Consider the following 18,191-nt stretch of genomic DNA (forward strand, 5'->3'; position numbering starts at 1 on the left):
ATATAACTTCTGTTAGAGACTGGCTGCACTAGAACTAATTTAAGAGTTTCATAAAAGCAGACATGAAAATAATGCAATTGCAACTTTGCTAAAAAATATAGCAAATTTAGTTAACATTTAGAAAGCTATTTAAGTAATATGAGCTTTTTTTTTTGTAGGGGTCGATATTGTGCAGGAACTGTATTTGTTGTTTTCACTTCAAGCGCTCCTTTCCTTTTGTTAAAAGGTAACACTGCGTTATTTTGCCTATTGCACTACTGTACAGTCCACCCATAACTATACTGTATATACTGTATCATACATACAGTCATACTTGTACATAACTATATCATGTTAAGTACATGAGTATATTATCTTCTGACATGACTATATATGCATAATCTTTGCACAATATATTGTATATTACTGTATATACCATAAATTATTACCTAGTGCACCTTCTGTACGTTAATCACCCTCATCCCTGTATATATGGACCCCATACCCTATTTATCTTACTGTTATTTATTTATTGTAAAAAGGCCACTTATGCACTTCTGGTTAGATGCTAACTGCATTTTTTTTACTTTGTACATGTACCTTGAACAATGGCAATAAAGTTGTATCTAATCTAATCTAATCTAATCTAATCTAATCTAATTTAATCTAATCTAATCTAATCAAATCTAATCTATAAAAAAATGTTGTTTCATTCTTTTTCCCCCACACTGGCCTATAGAATTCTACTGCTGCCACATTCACTCTCTCTCTTTAAATCCTGCCGCTCTTTGCACTTTATGTCAGCCTGGCTGTGATTGGCTGATATGAACAGGGGCATGCTTGTGTTGCATAATAAGCAGCTTCAGGATGAAAGGAGAGAGAGAGGGCTGAACATTGTACTCCTAAAAGAACAAGGCCTGACAGTCTGGTTCACTGTCTGCTGGCATTACCTCTGACAGTGTGTGCATGAGTGTATATATGTGCTCGTGCAAATAGAAGCTTCACCTGTGTTTCACACACCTCTTCTTATTGAATCAGACGATATCAAGACCAAAGTGTTACTTTCTGCCTCATTTGTCTGTTTGTGACCTAAAAAACAGCTGTTCACTGCTGGTGAATTCAGGTGAGTGTTCAGTCATAGACTTATCTATGGATGTGTCCAGACTGGTAAGTTAATACATTTAGGTGCTTGTGCGTTACATGTATATGTTTTCACCTTTCCTGTTATAGTTTTTATTAACTTTGAGTTGATGTGTGAGTGTGTTTTATTAACTTTGAGTTGATGTGTGAGTGTGTTTGCACTGAACTTGCAGATGTGACATTGCTGAACTGCATATTTTCATTGTCTGTTATTAATATGTACATTTCAATGTGAACCTGTGTTTGTGCATGTATACTGCGAATGTGCATGTTTTAGAGAGAGACACACTTACTGTGTGTGTGTGTGTGTGTGTGTGTGTGTGTGTGTGTGTGTGTGTGTGTGTGTGTGTGTGTGTGTAAGTGTGTGCACGAATGCATGCACGTAGATTGCTGCAGGACCTTTGATGTTGCTGTGTTTGTTTGGCATACAGCCTTAAGGTTTAAGCAATATGAACTCAGTAGTTAGGTGTTAGTCCCTCAGATGCACATATCAGTTGTGTCTTGTGCCACGTGCAGTTTAAGTCATACTGTTGTGATTATTGTCAATGTAAACTTACGCCACTTTTTTTATTATGCTCAAAGAACACACACCTTTGCAAATAAATATTCACTAAAATGCAATAAACTACTGGCAGAGTTTGGCAGAATGACAGTTTAACTGTTGCATCATTAGTTCACCCTGATAAAACTACTTAAAAAAACACAGTGTACAGAGTTCATGTTGGTTTTGATTAATATTTATATGAGACACAAGTCTCAAAGTTCTATAATAAATGCATATGGAGTAAACAGGAATAAATGAAACAAAATCAATATTTGTTGTGACTAACATTCATTTTCACCTTCAAATTGTTCAGCTTTGTAAGACATTTAGCTGGTAAGTTATGCTGAGCATCTTGCAGAACCAGCCACTGTTTTTGTGTAGACTTGTATGTTTTTGCATACAAAACCCAGCAGCCTTCATTATTATTATAATTATTTATTTTTTTTTGCATGCAAAATTGTCTTTTACATTATATGTTGCTGTTTTTTTACTGACATATATATATATAAAAAAAAAAAAGATTCTGTAGTATTTCACTTTGTCCTGGAAAAAAAATTTAAATGAACGGTTTTGTTTTTGTTTTACTTACTTGATAATATAAAGTTAGTATAGTTGTAAAAAAATATATAAATGTTTACAAATACACACCAATGGTTCATTGTCAGACCAGAACTTAACAATACATCAACAAAACCAAAACCATGCAGCAATATTTTGACATGAATAATTGGCAAATTGCCACCTGACAAGAACAATGCTGTGAGCTTGTACAAAGTTCCTGCCCCGGTTTTTGCTGCACTATTTATTACAGCCAAACACATGACTGTTTTCCACTTACAAGCATGGAAATCTTCTTAAATGGAAAGCAATGCCATAGACTAACACACAAACAGGAAAGTGTAAACCATTTATTTGTACAGGCAATTTTTTAACAAAGTGAACATCACTTTAAAACTTTATTCTTGGATTATTAGTTGTGTTCCTATAATTGACTTTTAACTTGAAATGTTAAATGTTAAAAAAAAAAAAACCTGCTTTGCTTGTTATTCGACAGCTATCCCAGCTGTCCATGTTGACACTCTGTTATTTCACACAAACTGCTTGGGTGACTTCTTATAGGCTCTAATGGAGCTGTATTTACCACACTGATGACACAGAGCCACAGCATGCAATTAAAAAGAAAAAGATGGAAGCAATAGCAAGTCAAATGGAAAGTGGCTAAGAGCAGGATAGGAGAAATCATCTGTGAAATGATATCAATGTGGAAAAAAGACTGAATTTTAGACTGATGCAAATAGATGCAGATGATACAGACAATAATAAGTTGTGTCTATTGTAAAATCACCTCAAGTGTCATTTGAATGAAACATTTCTCCTGTTTCACTTAGAAAGTCTAGAACTTGTCCAAATAAGATACAAATGTTTGGAAAAACCTGTAACCTGTTAAAAAAACTTCAGTGTATATAGTGGAAAAATGCTGTACACATACTGTAAATGTGAAAAAAAAAAAACAGCATACAATTTAATTTTAGTAAGAATTGTCCAGTCTAGGACTGAAATGAATCCCCACTAATAAATCTACAAGATCAGTCCTCTGATTAATATAAATTCACATCACATATAGGGGTTTATTAGTAACCCTAACTCTAACCCTAGGTTGTTTTTTCCCCCACTGTCACTCTTTAATCAAGATTTCAAAGGTTATGTTTAAAAACACCAGGTCTAGTAAACCACACGCCTCTTATTTATTTATGACTTTTTACTCCACAGTGGAATGTGGGATGATAACTGGCTTTATTTTACCTACAAGAGTGCAGGGATGAGCGCTGACTTGCAAAAGGTCTCATTGACTAACAAAGAAGGATTAAAGTTGTAAAGTTTAAAGTCGTAATGTCCATGGGTGTGTTATCTGTGGACAAGGTGCAAGGTATTTGGACTACTTTTTAACCCCCTTGGAAAGTGTGTAGGTGAGAATGAGCCAGAAATTGACCTGTAAGGAGGAATGGTTGTGTATATTTTGGGGAGATAATGGAAGAGTAAGTTTTAGCTGCTCACATATTACAAGCCCACATGACAAACAATTTAGGTGCACTTTTGAGCTTAAAATAACTTGACTCTCCCACTTAATTATTTAAATAAAACTCATTCTGCTGTAACACATTGTAAAGCAATCGACACAGTTACTTCAAAGAATTAGCATAGATTACACCTCATATCTATTACCTAATTCTTTAGTGTAGTGATTATGCTTGAATTCATGTGTTGCAAAGATAAAGACTGATTGACAGTGTATTCTTCTGTATTAATCACTGACATGCTAGCTTTGTTTGCTGAACTCTTATTGATCGCTACACTCAGACACCCTGAGATAAGCCGGTCTATTTAAAGATACCTCATAGACATTGGTTTAAAATGCACGTGGTGTACGTCATCCTCTGAATTAAGTATACAGACGGTTTCGTAAACTGCGATAAACTGTGTGCGAGGCCTATCAGTTATGTTTGTGTTAACATTTAGCGGCTACCAAAGCTGCACGTAACTGAACTGTTTTTCTAGGTTTTGGCAGTAGAAATGCTTACATTTCAGGTGGGCAGCCCAAAGCCATTCTGACAAAAAGTTACAAGTTCACTCAGTGTAACATGCAGGACTTACTTTTGAAGCTTAAGCTGTTAGATTCTATGCAGTTTTCCAGATTGTATCAGCAGGGATGAAAATACCCAGTATTATTAAATTGGACATTGTTTTAATGGTCACACGGCTGCCAGTGAAACAGAATTCGAGTCAGTATCAGCCATGTGAATGCTTGAGAAATGCTAATCAACCGTTCCCCAAGCTATACCTGCCAGTGTTGCTGTCTGCTATAAACAATTTTCACTGCTTAAACCAGGAACATAAATATTTCCCCCATTGTTTTACACTTGCACTTCTGCTCATTTCTGCTATTATTCAATCATGTGGTTGCGGTGTAGTGCATGTAGACAAGCAGATATATGTCAAGTGTCAGCATGTGATCACATCAAACAGACTAGGGAAAAATGAATGATCTTTGAGGTTGAGCATGATGTGCATTTTTACGATTTTTTTGCTCACCGGTTGTAAAAAAAAAGTGTTGACTTGAGTTGTTTGAGAAGCCTTGTCAACCTGTCAGTTTAAACAAGTCTGGCAACTCTTCTTTGTCCTCTCGTAGCAAGGTGTTTCCACCTACAAATCAGATGCTAACTGGATGTAGTTTGGTTTTCAAACAGTTCAAAAAGTAAATTTTTGCCTACCTTGATATTAGATGTGAACATTATCCGAAACTTTTGTTTAGTTTCTGCAAAATGTCTGCATGGGGGTGGCTTTGGATTGACCAGCAGGTACATACTTTTCCCTTGAATCCACAATACAGTAGCTTTTGAAATTGAAGCACATCACACCTATTAGGGCAGTTTCTGGAAAATTACAGAATGTGTGAAAAATAATAATATTAGAAAACTGTTCCATAAACCTTGGATTACTTTGACTAGATTTTATATTTGATATGCAGGTAAAAACAAACTGCAGTTTTTGAGTTGAATCCCCTTTTCTTATCATTAAGCACAGCAATTATAAATGCACTGAAAGCAGGAACAAGGCTGGGTCTTTTTTGTTGAAAACATAATAAGGTATCCACTTTGACTGTGCTGAAACATGACTTAGCCACATTACAGTATGTGTAAAGTGAAAAGGAAGGCAGCGTGCTCAGGCAGGTCTTGACATTTGTGCTTGTACATGTGAACGCATGTCTGACTTTGTAAATGCTGCACTTAAGCACAATGTATCACTTCAAAATCCTCCGGTACACTGTCATATACAAGGCATAGGCACGTGATCAAAACAAAAATTAACCCACAGAGACTCTTCTTATTTATTTATTTATTTATTTATTTATTTATTTATTTATTTAATGTTTTTAATGTGGTTTAGATAATTTTTAGGTAATTAATGCAAAATGTATTTTATAAAATAAAAACAAAATTATATTGTATATTCATTATATAGAAGCTGTCAATTTTCAAATTTCTTTCAATGGTTGTCATTTTTGAGTAAAGGTTTTATTATTCAAGTTGATTTTAAAATAATAACAACACATACTGCCACAGATATATATATATATATATATATATATATATATATATATATATATATATATATATATATATATATATATATATATATATATATTGTCTTTTATTTACATATCTGGAATCCAAGAAAAATCTGAATATTATAAAACAGACAATTTAATTAATTCAGGTTTATTTGTACAGACATTTGTGACAGAGCAGATTAAAATCTCTAGTTAAGTCAGCTTTATTGTCATTGCAATACACAGTGAAACAAAACAATGTTTCCTTCAGGACCAAGCTGCTGGAACAGACAATGTAAATTAACAAAAAGAAACATGAAACTACAACAACAAAAAACAAAAAACCCACAACTCTAATGATTAATCCAGTGATATCTTTTGCAAGGAAACATCAGTCTTTGTCTGTGCAACACTGGATAGTGTTTTATTGCAAATTTACTCCCATGTTCTATATATAAATTGCCCAAGACATATACTAGCCAGAAATGTTGAGACTTTTTTTTTTTTTGCTCATATAAGGATTTATACAGGATCACAGTGCTTTTCTTGGCTACCAGAGTTGCTGAGCTGGTTATGGTGTATATGTGTGCCATAAGTAAAACTGGAAGTCTTGTGAATACAAACCACTGAGATTCGTTACAATGTGTTTGTTACCTGTAGCTTCAATAATCCTACTATATGTCATAAACAAGCTACTTGGAGAGATTCAACATTAAGTGTGATTCAAAATGCTTTATTACCAAAATACATCTTTAAATTTATGTGTAGATAATTTGCCTACCATTAAAAACTACTATTTTTGTAGTACTAACTATATCCATAAGATGGCAGCAGCCACACACACAAACAGAAGTCTGCTTGCTAAGGCAATAAAGACTGTAATGGTGGATAATCTAAACAATGTTGTAGAAAATGGGAGAATATTGCACCACTTAAATGTTGTCATAAAACCGTGTGGGTCATTTGTTCAGTCTTGAGCATTTATGTAAGTAATATTGTTCAGTAATATTGTTCAATATTGCCTTTGTCCTATGTACCTCTATGGACCATGACCCATCTCTCACATCATTTAGTTTTATATTCTGTCTGTCTAAAGGATGCTTCTGAAATAGACAATCTGGTCTTATCTACATTCTCTCTCTCTCTCTCTCTCTCTCTCTCTCTCTCTCTCTCTTTCTCTTTTAGGATGGTCGTGTATTTGGGAGTGGTGAAGCATGGCTTGGGCATGCTTTCTATCCGGAGAGCATACTTGCTATCCCGCTCTGCCCACACCTCACCTAAAAACCTTGAATACAGGCCAATTAAAAAGGTCCTGGTAGCCAACAGAGGTGAGGCTACTGTTCACGCCAGAGTGTGAAAGTTTAATATGTTTTATTCCTATTTTGTATTTATTCTGATGTAATAGTAATTAAAAGTCTTGTTTTTATTTTCTTAATCTCTGGGTTTTCCCTTTTATGTGCAGGTGAGATAGCAATCCGTGTATTCCGAGCATGTACGGAACTGGGGATCCGGACGGTGGCTGTGTACTCTGAGCAGGACACAGGCCAGATGCACAGACAGAAAGCAGATGAGGCATACCTGATTGGCAAAGGGCTGCCCCCTGTTGCTGCATACCTTCACATACCTGACATCATCAAAGTGGCAAAGGTCAGGCAGATCTTTCTGACTGCGGTCCATTCTAACGTGATTGCGACTGTATTATTCTATTCTATTATTCAAATGCAACAGCCTGTCATAAAACAAGACAAAAGCAGTGTTCTTTCTTTCTTTAATTAATATCCAGTGTCAGCCACTTTTCCTTTTATTCAATGGCTACAGTGAAAATATTAAGAAAGATATGTACTTACTGTTACTGTATGAGTCGGGGATGTAATATTGCCACATTTGCCCCAAACCTACATTTAGGGTTTTAAAGAACAAATTTTAAGTTAGAAATCCTATACTGACTCCATAATATTTCACCAATTACAGTTCACATGACCCATTTTAAAGAAGACTTATTTATAAGGGCAGACAAAGCAAATAAGCCACCTACCAGGTGTAGGTAGGTTGTAGAAACAAATAGTAGGTTGCTTATTGCTTATTTCATATTATCAATAAGATAGAAGGAATCGCTATATTGTTACCTCACCTCTTATAGCTGTTTCTTTTAAGTTAAGTTAATGTCTTGTTCTTGAACTTAAAGGACTTGAGATAAAAACATTAGGCTGCTGCAGCTGATTTTTAGGCGTGAAATGCCCATCAGTGGGTCCTTTCAGCAATGACCTTTACGAAGGGCTATTTGAAGTAAATGCTTTATATCCCTTCTATTTGGTAAGACCATACAAACAGCAGCCTTGGGCGTTCCATTTTCCACGAATACTGCATATGCTTCATCACCTCAGAATGGGCCACAACATTTGTCTGTTGCTGCTAATATTGTGTATGAGAATGCCTCAGGAAGATTCCTTGTCTGTAAGCCTTTTCTTATTGCTTGTCTATCTCTGTGTTTACGTTTCCGATTACTACCATTTTCTCTGTCACAAAAGGCAAAGCTGATCTAAAAGCTACAGCACATTTTCTGAAATCAGTTCTCCAATTTTCCAAAACTGTAATAATAAAACTAAAAATGCATTGATCTATAAAAGCAGCAGGAGATGTGAGAAGCACCTCCTGCTAAGCGTACTTTGCTTTGCCAGGACTCTAATGTGATGGCTTTACAGGCCTTCTCTGTGCAAGATTTTACTGCTCATATGGATTCCTGTCATATGCCTTCCACTTCTATACAGAGAAATGCTCTGGCGAAGTGTTAATAAAAGCTAAAGAGGACAGAAGAAACATTTTGTCAGGGATAATTACATGATCTGAAATAACAAAATAGCTTGACTCTGCTTTTAAAGAAAGATGTCACTGATTAAAGCAAGCTGTGGTATATAGACCCATATGGACCTATAAATTCACATAGAGCAATTCCTCCTGTGTACATTGTACCACAATGATTTAGTGGTCAATAATATTCTTCATTATTTTGTTAAGGTTTATTTCTCCCTCATCAGTGACAGTGCAATTGTGTGTGTTGTCTCTGTAATCAAACTCAGCACGCATTTGACCTTATTAGGTGCAATAAATAAATCCTGTCAGTCCACAGTCATGCATTTGCCTCATATTTTTTGCGTTTTGAATGTAAAATATTTAAAAACTCTTCACACAGCACTCCATATGGACCAAAATGTGAATAAGATTTTCATTACCTTTATAAAAAATACATTCGCTAAATACATTTTTTTCTCTCATTGAAACTCCAATACTGTAAAAAACATACATTCTGACAGCTCAATTTGCAAATGTTGGCTTACTCTATGCTCAACAGATTTCCAACCAAATAGACAGCACTTAACTAACATATGAACCTTAAATAGCTAAGTAACTATTTTTTAATGAATATCGAATTACAATCAAAACTTCTCAAATGCTTTATAAATACCAAGGGGAAAAATATAACAGAGAATGCTTTGAACTTGAAAATAAATTACCGATAATAGATTACACTTTCTCTTAGAAAACGTGGAAATTTAATGCGCATCCACATGAAGATTGCGGGTGATCGATCAAAAAGCCAAGGGAAGTTTTCCCTGTATAGTAAAACAGGAGATGATGGAGAGTTGAGGAGAACAAGATATATAGAAAATATAAATCAAGTATACTGTATGTACTGCACACTGCATAATTTGATTATGCAGTATATTTATATATTACATAATACTATATGGTATATGCCATCTAAGTAAATATAAAGCTCCCTGTATACAATAGAAATGTTATTAAAAAAGAAATAGAAAGAAAAAAGAAAGAATTTGCTTCCTGAATGACAAATTCTTGACTAAAAAAAGAAAATTTCTTGCGTGACACATTTAACAGCGTACCATAGTGTTCATTCCTACAAATCTAAGCCAAGGTGGGCTGAAGCGCTTTACAGTGTATGGTGGCTCAAACTCTTATTACTACATTTTATCTTGGTCACTAACATTATCCTGACTATTATATTGAATAAACATAATAGTATGCAAGGTCACTGGCAAGCTAGCAGGCACTAGCCAAACCAGTAGCCAAGTGGACTATTAGGTTTTAACCCCACCACCATGTGAGTGAAGCAGACCAATCTACAGAAAAGGAACTCATAACTAACAATTGAGTGTAGTGTGTATATTTTTATGTTCAGTCAGCTAAAAACACATTATTACTCCAAAAAAAAAGCAGCAGCTTACCACATTCCAGTGTCACACTAGCTAGCAGTGAATTGGCTACATTGCAGTTTTAGAGATGTTTGGTTATAAATACTGTAAGCTGTAAAGTGGCTCAAACAGAGCTGTGCTCTTTGTTTAGTGTCCCTCGCTGTCATGCCATATGCCATATTTATATATGAATGCCTTTCATGCTCTTTCTTCTCCTCCGCTACATTCTTCCTCATATTTCAGCTCTTCCATAGCAACCACATGAACTGTTTAACTAATCCTACATTCTGACTGGTGTGCAAAGTTTTGCTTTATAGTGTGTGTACCTTGAGAATTGTGTGTTAATTGAGTTCAGGATGTGATGACTCGAGTCAATTAAATCGAATGCCAGTGCTATTTAAATGAACACAAGGATCAGGCTTTGCTTTATTAAGAGACAAAGAGACTTTTGTGGCAGCAGGTGATTAATGTTCTAGCTTTGGAAATAATCTTTTGTTTTGTGGTTTCTTTTGCAAAGATTTTTAAACGAGTTTTTTTTCTTCTATAATTTTAGTATGGAGATACTATGGTTACATGGCAATCATTTAAAGCAGAGGTTAATGGAAAAAAATAAAAGCTATGCCTTCAAACTTCAATTGAGCCTTGAGTGGTTTCTGGGTAATTTTTACAGTAGACAGCTCATATGTCAGACCAGGTGCTTATCTATGACTATAATAATAAACTGCCTTGCTTGCGCACATGAACACCTAGACCCATGTAGATATTTTTTTCCAAACCTTATTTCGTGAGAGTGATTTAGTGGGCTTCTTCCTGCTAATCCATTATCATGGGGAGCACACACACTCAGCCAACAGAGGAAGGCTGGCTTCCAATTACCCCCTGATTGGAATTTTAATAAATGTAGTATTTTCGTTGCATGCTTTCCGACTAATAAGTGCTGACGCATATCTACCTTTCAAGCTATTTCCTTTTTTTTTTCTCTTTCTTCTTATTTACATTTTTAAAACCTTGTATTTTTCTTATTGGTCTCTCCCTTTATATTTGTCCTTTCTTTCACAGGAGAATAATGTTGATGCCATCCATCCTGGATATGGGTTCTTGTCAGAGCGGTCCGATTTCGCTCAGGCCTGTGAGGACTCAGAGGTTCGATTCATTGGCCCCAGTCCAGAAGTGGTACGCAAAATGGGGGATAAAGTAGAGGCTCGTGCTATAGCCATCCAAGCTGGTATGGTGTTTTCCCTTAGGAAATATAACATTCTTCCTCCTATATGTCCCTAACACAACAATAATATCCTTGTTTATATATGTGTAGGTGTTCCAGTGGTCCCAGGGACAAATGCACCAATAACCTCCCTACAAGATGCTCAGGAATTTGCTAAGACCTATGGCTTTCCCATCATTTTCAAAGCAGCCTATGGGGGAGGTGGCCGTGGCATGCGTGTGGTCAAGGAGTATGAGGTTTGTGCATTTTCTTTTATATAAATCTGCTGGCTTTTCACCAGAATATAAAATGTTTTCTTTTATTATTGAACGATAATGATATTGTTCTCTCTAACGTATGGTTGTCTACTAATTCCCCTTACACGCCATAATGCTGTATAATAATTTATTCATAACTTATAACAAGCATCTGAGCAAGTGATAACAAATATAAAAGCACTATATGAATAAGTTAAGCAATATTAATATCATAGATACACCTGCAAGAAAATGAAATACTTTAGGGAAAATCGAAAAATAACTTTATTTTATTTAACGATTTACTCCACACTATGTCCAGGTTTAAATCAAATGTACTTTTTTTTAAATGAATGGTTTTTGCAGGAGTTGGAGGAGAATTATCAGAGGGCATACTCTGAGGCTTTGGCTGCTTTTGGAAACGGAGCTCTGTTTGTTGAGAAGTTCATTGAGAAACCACGCCACATCGAGGTGCAAATTCTAGGTGAGAGAGCGTGTGTTTGTGTGTGTGTGTGTGTGTGTGTGTGTGTGTGTGTGTGTGTGTGTGTGTGTGTGTGTGTGAATTCCTCTTACTATGATTTATTAGCCTGACTCTGGCATATTCAAGCCATTATGTGGGAGCATTTTCACTCATTAAGCATGATTTGTTCCTCTGGCGCTGGGCGCTTACTTGATATTATACATTTAAATGTGAATATAGCTTGTTAGAGGAGAACAGCAGTGTTTCAATGGCAGTGCACTATGCGTGATAGAACAAGGACACACAGTGTCAGTGACTCCTCTCCACCAAACCCGGCTGAAGGACATGAAGATGGGCTAAATGTTATTGTGGATGCGATAAATATTTAGGGGACTACTGAGCACTTATTTGAATGTGGAGGCTCTAAAAATAAGGGGAAATTGTTTGAATATTTGTGTTTATAGATTACTGGCTGTTAGCATTTAGTTTAATAAGCATCATACATCATTGGCACTCTGTTATTACATAAAGTGATTTTGTTCTGTTGTTACACTTCTCCATCCAACATTTTGTCTATTATTAAAACACAGTTGCTTTTGTCATGTTATGGAAGCAGTATTGAACTCTGGCTTTGCGCTTGTAGTTTTTGGTGCCTGCTGAGAATTTAACAGTTATGTTTAGCATTTTCATGGCAACATGAGTTCGAGATGATTTTAATGGTACTTAGCTGCCTGATGGGATGCTGCTGCCTGATCCTGACACACTTCTACTGCTGTGACTAGCCTCACCTTTTAAAGCTCCTGATTTATCCAGATACTCTAATTCTGCTTGAAGATTTTGCACTTATGACTCACATTTCCTGTGAACGGTCCCACATGGATGCTGCGGCTTTCCATATCATGCAAGACAGTTTATGGCCAAGACTCATGACTCTTGCTTCATTGGATAAACCTGATTCTTCCTTGTGTCATTATCAGGAAGTGGTTTCCTTTGCTACTATGACCCGTTAAATCATTTTCTATTATTGCTCTAAACCTACATCTTACCAACCCCAGCCACTCTTAGTGTCAGTCCCAAGCCCGGATAAATGGGGAGGGTTGCGTTAGGAAGGGCATCCAGCGTAAAAACATGTGCCAAATTAAACATACGGATGATCCGCTGTGGCGACCCCTAATGGGAGAAGCCAAAAGAAAGAAACTGATCTAAACCTACATCTGGCTATGCTGTTGTGACAATGCAAATTATTAAAAGTGATATATTAATAAAATAGATTTTAATTGGTTGGCCTGGTGTCCCTGGGCTGGATTCCAAAACCACTGTGACCTTCACCAAGATGAAACAGTTACGGGAATTGAAAAAAAAAATTGATTAAAAAAAGAGCATCAAGTTTCTTTGAAAAAAAAAAAAAAAAAACACATATGAAGAGAGAAACAAGGTGTAGACCTGTTAATGCTGGTGTCTTTAACAATGATGGACACTCTGGCTTCCTGAGTAATAGTGCTCCCTTGTGGAGGATCTTCCGCCTACCAAATGTTAAATATGAGACGCAAATAACAGGCACTTTTCCTACACCCTTATTATCTTATTGACAAGCTGAGATTCCTGCATGGTGATTAGCTCGGTAGGAGTTAGCAAAATCACAGCAGTCTTTGAATAGATTGGCTGCCAGTACAGCTTGAAAGATAAGGCCCAAAAATATCTGGTAGCTTTTGTTTTATTCTTGTTTGATCGTTTGCCTTTTCCATTGTGTACCCATGCCAACCCCTCTTCTTCTTTCCCAGGTGATAAGTATGGAAATGTGATCCACTTGTATGAGCGAGACTGTTCCATTCAGAGACGCCATCAGAAGGTGGTGGAGGTTGCTCCTGCGGCTCAGCTGGACCCTCATCTCAGAGACAGACTCACTGCAGATTCGGTTAAACTTGCCAAGCAGGTACATACATACACACACACACACACACACACACACACACACACACACACACACACACACACCCAAACACACACAGAGCACAGCACATACAATGCATCATTCTAAGCCCAACTGCGCGGATGGTTTGAAGCATTTGAAGACGTTCTCATACCCTGGTTGTCCGCTAACCCCTCAAGGGGATCTATTCTCTTTGTCAGGATAGTAGTAGTAAATCCATGGCTTTTATTTATCAATCCCTGCAAAACCAGGCACATGAAAAAGGGAAACAGAGAGATCAGTAAATAAGTGAGACAAACTCTGTTAATTCTGTATTTTGGCTGTAACTGTGTCCATCCTCTTCTCACTCTTTGATATTTTCCATCTCTATTATCGTCATTATTATCTTTATACTCATCCTATCTAACTCATTCTTCTTTACTCTTTTCTATAATCCTCTGCTGATGCCTGCTTTTTTTTCTCCCTCCTTCTGTTGCATGGCTGAACAGTGCGTTCATATTGTTGCTCGGGTGCTAAAATCAGCAAGATCACAGTCACACCAACGCAAATGTGCTCCGTAGTAGTTGTAGTTTTTTATGCAATGCAATAATTATTGTCACTCCTTAAAGTGTCCATCTGACCAAGCAATAAGGAATGGAAAGATTACAAATGTGCAACTTTAATTAGAAATTGATGTATGATTTTTTATTTAATAATTAATAAAAAATTTATTAGAGGCTTCCAAAAACAACAACAAAAAGAAAGAAAGAAAGAAAGAAAGAGACACAGTATATTAAAATGAAAACATAAACAATACTAGGTCACTTTGTATTTACTGCTATTATTATTATTATTATTATTATTATTATTATTATTATTATTATTATTATTATTATTATTATTATTATTAAAATGTGTATTATACCAGGTCAAATTTATAATAATAATAATAATAAATTATTGAAAAAATATTGAAGCCTTTGGATTTCATGAAATAACATTTTTCTATTCGTATTTTTCAGTTTAAATAACTAAATGCCCCCACCTACATGGATTGACACTTATGTGCTTATGTGCTTGTGTGTATTTTCTTGTGCTACAGCACTAGAAAGATTTCAAGCACCAGTTCAACCTGTTAAAAAGTTCATGCACTGCCCTGCTGTTCTTTCTCTAACCAAATATTTCCCTCCCACCTTCACGGTCTTTCCACTCTCTTTTCCCATTTCGCCGGGTCCATACCTGAGGTTTTCAAATGATGCATGAAAACGACTTGCTTCTAGTTGTGGCTGAAGATTTTAATATTTCTAACTTCACAAATGTTTAGTGTCATGATTTTATGGAATGATTCAATAATGTTACTTTCAGCAATAATGAAGGAGAGATAGTTTAATGCAGTTTAGCATATCCATTGTTTGTGTGTGTGTGTGTGTGTGTGTGTGTGTGTGTGTGTGTGTGTGTGTGTGTGTGTGTGTGTGTGTGTGTGTGTGTAATTTTCTAACACAGAGGGTACAACAAATCATGTTCTGCTCTGCAGACATCAATAATGATGTCATCCCTCACCCTGGATTACGTTATTTTGAAGCTTTGTACAATCTCTTTACATCCTGAAGTCTCAAGCTCACATAAAATATACACAACTGCCTTCCACACACATATGAAGCCTCATGGCAAGTGTGCAGAGATGCCTTTTTTCCCCCTCACTGTCTGTCTGAGGCAGAACTTTTCCAACTATTTCAACAGCTTCTATCTGCTGAGGTGGAGAATGTGATATGCAGGTTTGATGCTTGGGTTCCAACATTGTTAAGAGGTTTAAAGTCTTATGTCATGTGTCACGATGTCCGAGGGGATGAGCCATCTGAGGAGGTGGAGTTGATATTTAGTGGCTTACGAGTGCAAATGAAAGTTGAAAATCAGTCATGTTGCACTCGGAGAAAATCTTTGCCTTTTGGGGATTAAACTGCACTGATCTTTGTGCCCTGTCAGAACACCACACAAACACACACACACACACACACACACACACACACACACACACACACACACACACACACACACACACACACACACACACACACACACGAGATGTCCAGTAGTGTCTCTAAACTTATTGTATTGTATGTGTGTGTGTGTGTGTGTGTGTGTGTGTGTGTGTGTGTGTGTGTGTGTGTGTGTGTGTGTGTGTGTGTGTGTGTGTTTATGTGTGTCTCACATCTGCTGATAAAGCATGAACTGTCAGTTTTGATAAGTCACTCTCTCCTATGAGTAGCAAATTTGTACATGACGTCCTCTGAGATGACATTAGTGAAGTTGGCAGGTGCGGAAAGAGAGGACAGATGACAGGAAGAGATGGAGACCCGGGAAAAACTAATATTGAGGAGCTGCAGCAGAGAGGGTGGATACATTTTCCATTTTCATTTCTTGATGAAACCTGGCAAGATGGTTCTAGTGTGTTGTGTATTTTCTGTACACTCACTCATGGCTGTGTTTCTGTTCATGCAGCAGGGGGCAGTCTGAGTCCCCAGGTGCCTTGTAGTCACATGTGCACCAACACATTGAATATGAAAATTGCATATTGTATGTGCCTAAGTGCAAACTGAAGCACATATATGCAGTAACAGTCCATTGTTAGTGAAATGGGTAAAAGCTTTCTAGCCTGCGTTGCATTTAAAAAATAGGAATAATGAGGAATGACTGGAACACTTATTGTGATGAAATTCCGTGTTGCATTTGCAACACATATGAATATCGAATTAGAGAGAAGCAGTTTGTTCATGTAAAACCTGATATTTGGCTACATTGCAATTTTTTTACATTAGCCTTATATTCTATATGTTGTGTTGCCTTTCTCAGCCTCAGAGTCCCCGGTTTAATCGTTTTCATGGTTACTGTCTGGAGTTATACCTGGTGTCCTTGTGTCCATGTGGGTTTCCTCAAGGTTTTCCGGCTTTCTTTCGATATAGTAGTGAATATGCTACACTCAAGGAGCAAAGGTGTGTGTGCGCATGATGCCCAACATGGCTCCAGATCCATCGCATAATTTGGGTTGATGAACAAAGATTATCCCTCCTTGTGCATTGCTTTTGACTTATAATTGTTGGTAGCGTATATAAGCTGCGGATATCAAGTCAAGTCAAGAGGCTTTTATTGTCATTTTTACTATACACAGTGGTACACAGTACACAGTAAAAACAAAAAAAACGTTCCTCCGGAACCCTGGTGCTACACTAAACAACAAAACAACAACAGCATAGAGCTACAACACAAACATAAAGTGCAGTAGATGTGAGTGTGATTTATGTTAATGAGGTACTGAATACATGAATGAAAATTATTTTAAATGCTCAGTTTACAAACGAGGCATTGTACTGAGAATGTGTGGCAGCTATGGTTTAATATAAAATCATATTTTTGATCATTTTGATTATTGGGAATATTCTAATTGGTTCAGAACAGTTCAACTTCCTCAGTATTATACATTTTCTTATGTTCTTTTTTGTGTGTGTTGAAACAAACAGATTCTGTAATTTTAACACTAGCCCTGTTGTGTTCCTTATAAGCACCACATTCTGCTTATTTATTAAGGCAAGCATAGATAAGAGATGAAAGACACAATCCTCCACAGACACTGTTAATAAATCTATTTTTTTTGCCTTGAATGTATTTATATATATTATTTAAAAATAAATGTGTGCCTTGGACATTTTTGAAAATCTATTTTAGGTTTTTGCCTCTGGTAGATTTCACCAAAGCAAAATGCAACTGTTAGAAAAAGCTATGCTGAACAGGGGATAATGTAATATCTACAGCGTTACTGGCTTTATTCATAATGTTGCATTAACCTCTGTTCATCATTATCTAATACGCATCAAACTGAGCGTGTTAACTAGGAATTATGTGAAGAGCCAGTCATTAGCAGCAGTCGAGTAACATTTGACCCTTCAGCTGGAGGACTGATGACTTTAACACGCACATTTAAATCTGTGCAGATACGCACATTACTTTGAACCTATGATTATGTAATGCACTATTATAGACCAATAAGAATGCGCTGGAGTAATTAAACAGTTCTTGCATATTTTGTAAATGTGTGTGTTTTCTGATATGGAGCACTGCGGAAAATTTGTAATACTTATTATTAGTTCAGTGGGGCAAGTAAACTAACATGAAATTGTATTTTTGATCAGCATATTTTATACATGTGTAGTTATGTTTTATCTAAAAAGCACAAATATTCTGCGATTTTCAAATCAGTTATCAGAAGGATAGTGTAGATGTTCAGGATTAACCCTTTTTAAGAATAACAGTTTCTGTGTGTGTGTGTGTGTGTGTGTGTGTGTGTGTGTGTGTGTGTGTGTGTGTATAAATACACATGTTTTTTTGGA

The 18,191-nt window shown here is 36.3% G+C and overlaps 1 protein-coding gene across 1 annotated transcript in view; it reads left to right on the forward strand.

Moving 5' to 3' along the window:
• The first annotated feature begins 866 nt into the window (after positions 1–866).
• pcxb (pyruvate carboxylase b) overlaps positions 867–18,191 on the forward strand; it is a 193,423-nt gene continuing 176,098 nt past the window's right edge. Inside the window, exons 1-7 of the mRNA XM_083541256.1 lie at positions 867–1,102; positions 6,957–7,099; positions 7,234–7,418; positions 11,042–11,207; positions 11,295–11,440; positions 11,807–11,924; positions 13,682–13,833. Coding sequence (XP_083397382.1) covers positions 6,958–7,099; positions 7,234–7,418; positions 11,042–11,207; positions 11,295–11,440; positions 11,807–11,924; positions 13,682–13,833 — 909 coding nt within the window. The 5' untranslated portion in view covers positions 867–1,102; position 6,957. The remainder of the gene's footprint in view (positions 1,103–6,956; positions 7,100–7,233; positions 7,419–11,041; positions 11,208–11,294; positions 11,441–11,806; positions 11,925–13,681; positions 13,834–18,191) is intronic.

This window comes from Silurus aristotelis (assembly GCF_946808225.1).
Source record: "Silurus aristotelis genome assembly, chromosome: 5".
Lineage (NCBI taxonomy): Eukaryota > Metazoa > Chordata > Actinopteri > Siluriformes > Siluridae > Silurus > Silurus aristotelis.